Below are 10,070 nucleotides of genomic sequence, written 5' to 3' on the forward strand. Positions count from 1 at the left end.
CAGAGGGTTTGGTATAGTATTTGGTGGAGGCACCTATATTGCATAGTATTGAATGTATACTGTCTACGTGGAAATACTGTCTCAGAGGGTTTGGGATAGTATTTGGTGGAGGCACCTATATTGCATAGAGTTGAATGTATATACTGTCTGAGAGTGTTTGGTATAGTATTTGGTGGAGGCACCCATATTGCATAGTGTTAAATGTATACTGTCTGCATAGAAATACTGTCTGAGAAGGTTTGCTGTATTTACTTTGGGGATGCGGGAAGGGAGAGCAATATTGCATGCAGTTAATGTGTATACTGTCTACACGAAAATACTGTCTGAGAAGGTTTGCTGTACTTTGGCGATGCGGGAAGGGAGAGCAATATTGCATGCAGTCAATGTATATACTGTCTACACGAAAATACTGTCTGAGAGTGTTTGGTATAGTATTTGGGCAGCCATATTGAATAGTCTCAATGTATATGACGTACAAAGTAGATATAATGACGTCAATAATTGAAATCAAGATGTCGGTGAAACGAGGGGAAACGAGAGGACTGGAAAGAAATTTCGTGGAGAATCAGGAGTGCGTTTATGGAGATATACGCGGAGGATCGCGTTGCAACGCGAGGAACCAGCGTAGAGAGAAGACAGTTGGCTTTCGAGCTCCTCGGGTGAATAATTACTAAATAAAGTTGGAGATCAAGTTGGATCGTATAGAATTTCTGCGCGTTTTCTGAAGCTGGGAGGCTAACGATAAAGGAACAGAGGCGCGAAAAGAACGGTCTATACGCGAACCGAGTGGAGATAGTAATAAAGAGGAAATAAGGCTGCGGAAGAGAGAAAGAGGGAAGAGGGAATATAACCGCGAAGAGAGGTTGGCGTTTTCATCGAAAAGGAAGGTCGGTTCTGGCGTCTCGTTACAGCGGTTGGTTGCTGAAAGTGTGGGCGATGCGGAGGTGGCGCGGCGCGGCGGATGAAAACTCCCGGAGGGTGAAGCGGTCCTGCCGTGTTTTTCGCCGATTGAATCAATTAAAGAGGAAAAACTCCCCGGGTAAAATATTCGAGACGTGTCCTTTCAGTCTTGTACCGCGAATATGTGCGTGCTCGTACATCTCTACCAATCGAAACGTCGGCGTCGGCGTACCGTCGACATCATAGCTGCCCGCTCAAATTGCCGGACTACACCCCGAAAACTTACTCTCCTTCCCGTATTTTCACGACGATGACCAAACGTTCGAGCTACTCATTTTCGAGCTGTTCATTTTCTAGCTATCATTTTCGAGCTATCATTTTCCAGACAAACCGCGCGCGTAGAACCGTCGGGATAACAGGTACGAAATCTAATAAAGGTACGAGTTAAAAAACAGAGGAAAAAAAGGAGATAGGTTGAGACGGTGTCAGGCAACAGAGTTTAATCTCTTAATTACCAAGTCGTTGGAAGGATTAGCGGTAACAGTACTCTCCTAAGCTCTTCATCCGGCTTGTTTGTTAAATAATATAAACGCTATCTTGCGATAGGATTCCACGGTTTCTCCTGTTTCATCCGTACGAGAAGTGCAAAGATTTTTTCGTTTATCCTTACACGAAATATTCTATCGCGGAAGTGGTCCGTAACGTAAGGGAAGGGGACGGTCTAGCAGGTGTAAAAATCTCAAGGATCCTTCTAACACACTTCTAGCAAAGTTCTCAAAGTACCCAACGTTCTCAAAGTTTCTAAGCAAACTTCAACCAACATTTTTTTCTTATTTCAATTCGTAGTACGTGCTACCGTATTCATAGTATCGAAGATATCCGATTTGCCCCGTTCTGTCTATTCGAATTGAATCATTAACGTCAAATTTCCTTCTCTGAACGTCCCTTTATATCCCACCCCTTCAAAAAGGAAGTTTCGAGAACCAGAATAAAGTGTATCCAAAAATGATGCGCATCCGAGAAAAACCTTGGCTGGGTCAGATCCGCTCTAATCGATGGTCTCGCTGGTCTGGTCAGGTCGAGTCGCACCGGGTCGGTCAGGTTCGCCGAGAGATTTTAGGGTGAAAGTCGTCCGCTTTCGAATTTATTGTCGTTGCTCGTATTTCTGTTTCCCGGAGTCTCGGACGTTTGGTGGATCTCGTTCCGTGGACAGTTGGTCGATTGGTAAAATTGTTCGCGGTAGCCCAACGAGCTTTCGCGGAAAGGATTATCGTACAGCGCGTTCCCTGCCGGATGTTGGTGATATTTTTCCTTTTTTACCGATCCCTTCCGGGATCCTGAAACACCGTCTCTCGTTTCCGACGTACGCTTCAGAGCGATTATTCCGAGCGTACCTATGCTTTTCTTCGTCGCTGACTTCGAGAATTACTCGCGATTGACTTTTCGATCGTTGGATTCGCGCTCGCGTCCGTCGCGTTTTTACGTGTTGTGACGGAGAGATGAGCAAAGGTAACAGAAAATGGGGTACTCGATGCGAGGGGACGAGGGGTACTTGTATGGCATCGCCGGCGATGGTCCATGCATATGTAAAGATTTCTCGAAAAGGTTTCACGCACGGCGCTTGGGCTACAAAGATACAAAGGGGCTTCGTGCATTTATTTTATGTAATCGAGTTTGTGTCACTCTGCTCTGGCTCGCGATCATCCAGCAATGTTTTATATAAATTTGATTACACGCGAGGAACATGCACGCGAGAGGTCTCCTATTACGCTGGCTGATCGAATAACGGCCATCGGTGCGCGGCTAACGATGATCGTAGGTATGGAAAGGGTTGATAAGAACCAGCTATCGAAGATATCAGGGAGATCGAAGGATATCAGAGGATATCAGAGAGAAAAGTAGAGATTCGTGGAAAGGAGTAAAGGGTAGAGCGAAGGGTGGAGCGAAGGGTGGAGTGAAGGGTGGAGAGGTGTTCGGAGTAGAAAAGGTTGCCGGCGTGAATTGTACGCTAGGAGTTGTGCTAGTTGGCGAGGAAAGCGCGTGGCAAGCGCGCCCGCGCCACGCTGCACTCCCGAACGATCCTACGGGATAGGCCGGTACGTGTTTGGATCGCTTTTAAGAAGGCACCGTAAATTTTGTGGCCCAACAGGGTCGTAAACTCGCAACGAACCGAACAAACGGCTCTCGCGAGGTAGGGGTGCCACCGACCCACAGGGGGTATTTTCGACGCGCGCACGCTGCGCCACTCTACCCTCTATGAGATGACACCTCGCGGACAAACTTTTACCCCGTACGATTAACGCTATGCCGTACGCACATCAAATCTACGTTAGTTTTTACGGTAGCTCCGACTGATAGCTTACGCACGGCATTTTCTGACGCCACGAATGCGAATCTCAGATTCGCTTCGAAAACGACGTCTCTAGTTCGAGACTCGATCGTTTCGATGATCGTTTTATTGGCACTTTGAGCCCCGGAAAAATTCAACGAACACTATTGCTGATTGATTTGCTGCGTCAAACTTACTGGCGACCGAGTCACCTCTCGAGTATAAAGGGTTAAGAGTTTTTCTGTGGTCCTGAGCAGTATATTTTTGTTACATCTTATTTTCTTTACATAATTATACCATAAATGCACAGATACGACTACCATGAATGCACTGAAATCATCGCTGCGGGGTATACCCCTGGAAAAGGTACGGTAAGGTCTCCATAAATGCACAGATATGTCTACCATGAATGCACATATATGTCTACCATGAATGCACATATATGTCTACCATGAATGCACATATATGTCTACCATGAATGCACATATATGTCTACCATAAATGCACAGATATGTCTACCATGAATGCACAGATATGTCTACCATGAATGCACAGATATGTCTACTGAAATCATCGCTGCGGGGTATACCCCTGGAAAAGGTGCGGTAAGGTCTCCGTAAATGCACAGATGTGTCTACCATTGTAAAAATTTGTTCATTGTATATCCAGTTGAAATAAAAATGATCAGTTAAATGCAAACGAATATCCTTTCTGTACAAAACAACCTGAATAATTTCCTTCTCCGAACGTGCAAAATGTCGATCATGCGAACGTCGTCGAAACAGAATCGATGTATTTCCTGAAATATTAACCCTTAAATGGACGATTTTTTTTTTTTGCTTCCTAGTTGTCAAAATTACAAAAAAAAAAAAAATAAAAGAAGGTCAATTTTATCTGTGATGTTTAGTATGTTGTTTAAAAACAACATTGTCCATTTGAGGGTTAAACGAAGAAAATTGTCGAAACGCGAAGCTCTCTTACCGCACAATCGGAAAATCGGAACCGGTTTAGCGGTCGCGGGAACAATGCACGGCCGCCCGTAAAAGTAAAGATAAAGCGGTGAAGGGTGGGAGAAAAAAAAAAGGACGAAGATGATTTACCATCCTCGCGAAGGTTGTCGAATTTTCGAAAGTGTTTCGGAAAGTTTCCCGGTCGTCGACCGAGCCGCGGTGACTGCAGAAACGACTCTCGGTTTACCGCACGCGTCGTAAAAGTTTTTAGGATCGCAAACATTTTTAGGAGACTCGAAAAACGAAGATGGAAAAAAAAAAAAAGGAAAAGCGACGGTGAGATGAGAGGTACGGTAGCCGGTTCTTTGTAGGCCCCTATAAAAGTTATACGATGGGTACCGAACCACCGTGCACCATGGGACTATAGCGCTCGGAAAATTTGAGTGATTTGTGAAACTTCCGGGCCGTGGTTTCTCCTTTATTTCTTTCCTTCTTTTCCCGAATTGTTTTCGCGATTAATCATCCCTTTACGAACGGATTAACCTCGAAGAGAAATACGATGAATCTACAATATCGCGTACCGCGTAATAAACCGATGGCATGTAGTGCGTAATACGTACAGTTGATCGCAAAAGTCTCGATACGTTCATCGTATTAATATTCGTATGCGTAGTCGTTGGTGCATGTATAAAGTTACACGTAAAAGAAAATGTCCTCGCCGCGACTTTTGTCGTCGACTGTATGCTAATCTATGAACTACGTGTCACGGCTGGTACGTACAGCGAGTCGCATAATTACTGGCACGCGTAGAGAGCAAGGGCGATGGATGTGCGATACACGTATCGATAAAACAGAATTTTTGGACTTTTTTCTTTATAATTAAATACTTAAACAGCATGGAAACATATTTAATCACTCATTTCTTCGTCTTCCGTACTCCCGCGTTACTTTCTCCGCGTGTCTCTATTTTGTAACTCGTTGTACACCGTGGTCGTCATTGATCGAGATGAATGCGTCTTCGTGAAGCACAGGATTGTTAGTTTCTGCTCAACAGTCACGTGTAGTGTTCGTCACAGTAGTCGTTCGTATCGTTCGTGCATATACTCGGCTCCCGAAGTGTTCGCTGCTCGGTAGAGGCATTTAATATGGATGCGACGAGTTGCAAAATCGACAAACGCGTTTTCGAGACGGTTCTCCGGCGGGAAATGTTGGACGACGCGATAAACGTCGTGGACGTTAAGGAGCTGAATCTATCGAAGAAAGGACTGAACTTTTTTAGCGAACTGTTTCGAGTGTTCGTCAAGTACAGGTCGGGTTGCGGTAACGAGAAGTCGATGGACGCGATCGTTAAATTGGAATCGTCGGACGAGTACAACCGGGACATGGCTCGTCGGCAAGATATGTTTCTGGTCGAGTTGAAAATGATGCGCGACGTTCTGCCGGAGATAAAAAAGCTGGTCGGTCGTCCGATAGGACCGTGGCTGTTGTACGGTTCCGATGATCCCGCGACGCTCGTTATGGAGAATCTAACAACGCGACAATTCGTGATGAAGTGTCGCCAGAAAGGTTTACCTTTCGATCATTGCCGTCAAGTTGTCCAACTACTCGCCAAACTCCACGCGGGATCGATCAAGCTTTACGAAAAGGTAAGGTCACGGTCAAGGTTTACGGTAAGGTCTCCATAAATGCACAGATATGTCTACCATAAATGCACAGATATGTCTACCATAAGTGCACAGATATGTCTACCATAAATGCACAGACATGTCTACCATGAATGCACTGAAATAATCGCTGCGGGGTATACCCCTTGCGGTGCCCAGGAGTTCGATCGCCGAGCAGTGTTTACATGATCGTTTTATCTCTGACGTTTGCCGACGAAAACTTCGAACGTAGAGGACAGCGAATAAAGAAGAGGACGGAGCGAAAACACCAGAGTACGCCAGCGAGACGATTCGATGCAACGGTGAAAGGTTTCTTCTTGTAAAACTTTTACTATCGTACTCCTGACATGTTTCCAATTAAAACGAGACCAAACACGACGCGATACATCGTAGCGCTAACTAAACAAAAACGCGTGGTAAATATCGTTCGAATTGTATCGTGTTTGGTCTCGTTTTAATCGAGAAAAATGTCGGGAATACGATAGTAAAAGTTTGACAACAAACAAGTTAGTAACAGAAAAGTTTCACCGGCAAACATCAGAGAATGTACAAAGTCTACCATAAATGCACCTCTTCGGTCCCGAGTTTGTGCATTTCACGGAGACCTTACAGGCCGCCGTTTCCCTTTGAATGAAAAAGAAGAAACTCTGCGTACAATTAGCAACTCGTCGTGATTGTTTGTAGGATCCCGAGATCGTGGAATCGTTTAGAAACGGCGGTGTCGTGTCCGCTAAATGTCCGCCGAGTTACTTACGATTGATGGAGGTTAGCCTTTTGCGAATAGGCAGAGAGATGCTACAGTGGTCGGACGAGAAGTGTGTTCGCGCGGCGGCAAAATTAATTAATCTGTCGAAAAGCGTCGGACGAAGGTGCGTGGAGGTGTACGAGTACGATTCGAATGAATTCTGCGTGTTGAATCACGGAGACTGTTGGATCAATAATATGATGTTTAAAGAAAACGAGAAAGGCCAGCCCGTTGATGTGCTTCTGGTAAGTACAGTAATGTCTCCATAACTGCACAATGTTCTCTACCTTTCTAATCCATAAGAATCACCCGCTTACTGTAATTATGGACTTTCCAGCTAGACTATCAAATGGCTGTCTACGCCTCTCCGGTGATCGATCTGCTCTACTTTCTAAACATTTGTCCAGAGTTAGACGTGAGATACGACAACGACGATTACTTTTTGGACGTTTATTTGGGGACTTTGAGGGAAACCATGGAAACGATCGGTTGCAAAAGGAAACCGTTAACGAACCGACAACTCGAAGAAACGATTCATAAAAAGAGGATATACGCAGTTTTTGCCGGCATCGTACTCTCTTTACGAATGTTGGCAAACCCCGAGGACACGGAAACTTTCAGCGAGGCGTTGAAGGATCGTTTGGGCGAGACTGAGATGGACGTTTTTAAAAATCCAGACGCGGCGAAGCTCGCGAAGAAAATGATTCCAGTGATGGACGAACGAGGTTACCTCGATTAAATTCTTTCAGGACACTTTCGGCCGTACGGTACTCGTAAAGAAGGGTCCGTATACACGGATCTACGAATCGAAGTGAAGACAACGCGGAAAGATGTTCTCATGTGACGTCACAAGATGATATTTCTAGAAACTATTTTATTTCGTACCAATAATTTCGATCATTGCCGTCGAGTTGTCCAACTACTCGCCAAAATCCACGCGGGATCGATCGCGCTTTACGAAAAGGTACGGTAAGGTCTCCATGAATGCACAGATATGTCTACCATAAATGCACAGATATGTCTACCATAAATGCACAGATATGTCTACCATGAATGCACAGATATGTCTACCATAAATGCACAGATATGTCTACGATAAATGCACAGATATGTCTACCATGAATGCACTGAAATCATCGCTGCGAGGTATACCCCTTGCGGTGCCCAGGAGTTCGATCGCCGAGCAGTGTTTACAATAAATAATTGTAAACAAATTACTGTTGACGTCCGTGTATCGTTTTTGGCATTCATTAAACGGAAACAAATTACAAAGAAACAACACGATGATTTAAATCGAATATTTCAAAATATATACCACAGACTCGACGACAAAGTTTCGTTGTTACTTTAATCCCCGTGTGACGTCACATAGATCCTTGTTCCGAAGCATTTATCCGAAGCTGTGCCCGTAGCGAAGACAGTTTCTTGTTCTATATCGATACAGTATTGGCGCGAACCATAATTTCGCCACGGGCACGAGCGTAGTTCGCACCGAAGCTACATCGGCGTAGAACAAAAATCTGCCTTTGTTTTTTCTCTTTCATCTAGGATCACGATTTCGAGCATGCAGTTTATAATAGCAACAAGGTTAAAAAAAAAAACATTGTAAAATAGTTTATCATCACCATCGAATGCAGAGACATCGAAATCCAGTTCTGCAAGCGTCGAGACGCACACTATAGACTGTAATTTAAGGATGGAGAAAGCCAGTTTCATAAACAATTGAATTTTCGAGATACAGATTAAGTATTAAGACTTGAATATATTTCGAGTCTTACAGGCGCCGCACGATGAGACGATCGAGAATCGTCGATTTTTATTACGTATCGCTTTCAACAACCCTTTGCAGCAGGTCGCTTTCCAAACAACGGCTCAACGCTAGTTCCGGGCCACCGGTTCCGAGAAGTCCTGAATAGTCGATACAAATACTATATAAATACGATATAAACAATGAAAGCGTGCAATCGATCGCCACCGTTACGAGCAGATGGCATAACTGACGAGATTGCTAGTTGAGTAGTTTACAGCTTTACTATCTAGCCGACAACAGGGTTGCGAGATTACGTTCGTAGGTTGTAAGATCACGCTCGTAGGTTGTACGATCATGTTCGAATGCGTCGAAAGACCCGCGCCGTTTTCGGTTGGAAACCCGGTCGGAGAGGAAGGAAAAAGTGAGCAGCTCGACCTCGACGACAGACGAACTTTCGAAAAGATCCTCGGAGGGTGAACCGCGCGCGGACTCGTCGGTCAGCCGGTAGCAATTGATTTATTGTAGGGCAGTAAACCACTAGGCTAAAAGGTCCCTGAAAGCCTGGTCTCGGTAACCTACATCGTTGAACAGAGAAATTGTTGTGGCGAGCCTCGATCCCGACGCCAACGCCAACCGAGCGCCTATCCCTATGCCGATGGGGTGGCTCAGCCACCCTGGCTGTATTAGACGAGGAAAAACGCGACGGAACAAGAGTCGTCGCCTCTCGACGAGCCTTTATCTTCCTCGTCTCGAAGTCATTTCCGAAATCCTCTTCCTTGCTCTCGCAACGTGCACCAAAACTCTCGTCCTCTCTCTCTTTTCTCGCTCTTTCCAGCGGTCGGTCGTGTCTTCCATCCTTCTCGCTCGTCCGCGACCGACCTAGAAGACACGCACAACCGACTCGGGCCGTGAGGATTCGTAAATCACGGTAGAAAGGCGAATTCGAAAAAGCCGGTAGCCGATTTTCGGTTCTCCGCACGACGTTCGAGAAAGCGAGCAACTACCACCGTCTAAGGACGACCCAGAGGGATAATAGAAAAAATGGGGAGATCCGTAGAGCATCTGGATTACTCGGTCGTCAGTGGTTGTTGAAAATTTCGGTAGCTGACCGTGATTAGTCACGAGTGTTTCGTTTTCGACGCTTTCGCAGCGTTTCAATCGGCTTTGGTATACGAACGTCGAGTCTTCAAACAAGAGTCGAGCGTACTCGACGCTTGTGATTACGATGATAGAAAGAAACGCGCGGCGGGAACAAAGGAATGGTTTGGAGCCGATGGAACGGAAAACGTCGTTTCAGATTCTCGTAGGGGTTGGAAGAAAAGTATCTAATCCTACGATTTGTCAGGTGTAGGCGCGTATTCGTCAATGTCTCCGACTTGAATATAACGTCTTCTCTTCTATCCGTCTTCCTCTTAACCCAACGACCCTGGGAACGCCTCGTGGAATTTCGGGGACGCGATTAATAAAGCTCCAACTCGTAAACTGTACTCTGTAGTTTACTGTATCTCGTGCTTTAAAGGCGCGGCCGAACTTTGAAGATATACCTCTCACCTGAGTGTTTTCGCGCTTCTCTGTTACGCATCTCATGCTATAGGCTTTTCGAGATTTCATTGGATTCGCTGGCCTAACCATGAGAAACCGGAACAGTGTGGCAGTCGATTACGTTACGCACCGTTGCGGTGTTACGACTGAAATTGAAAGGTACGCGTCAAGTACACGTCGCGGGGAACGG

The 10,070-nt window shown here is 45.5% G+C and overlaps 1 protein-coding gene across 4 annotated transcripts in view; it reads left to right on the forward strand.

Annotated features, from left to right (window-relative positions):
* The first annotated feature begins 5,230 nt into the window (after window positions 1–5,230).
* The window catches only part of LOC128896965 (uncharacterized), a 7,640-nt gene continuing 2,800 nt past the window's right edge, over window positions 5,231–10,070 (forward strand). Inside the window, exons 1-4 of one of the 4 annotated variants that reach the window (XM_054160578.1) lie at window positions 5,231–5,825; window positions 6,528–6,833; window positions 6,926–7,375; window positions 7,406–7,557. In XM_054160578.1, coding sequence (XP_054016553.1) covers window positions 5,325–5,825; window positions 6,528–6,833; window positions 6,926–7,327 — 1,209 coding nt within the window. In that variant the 5' untranslated portion in view covers window positions 5,231–5,324 and the 3' untranslated portion in view covers window positions 7,328–7,375; window positions 7,406–7,557. Of the gene's footprint in view, window positions 5,826–6,527; window positions 6,834–6,925; window positions 7,558–7,672; window positions 7,745–10,070 lie in introns of those variants that run through there. The other 3 variants (XM_054160576.1, XM_054160575.1, XM_054160577.1) reach the window with 3 other exon arrangements.

This window comes from Hylaeus anthracinus, unplaced genomic scaffold, assembly GCF_026225885.1.
Source record: "Hylaeus anthracinus isolate JK02 unplaced genomic scaffold, UHH_iyHylAnth1.0_haploid 11978, whole genome shotgun sequence".
Classification (NCBI taxonomy): Eukaryota; Metazoa; Arthropoda; class Insecta; order Hymenoptera; family Colletidae; genus Hylaeus; species Hylaeus anthracinus.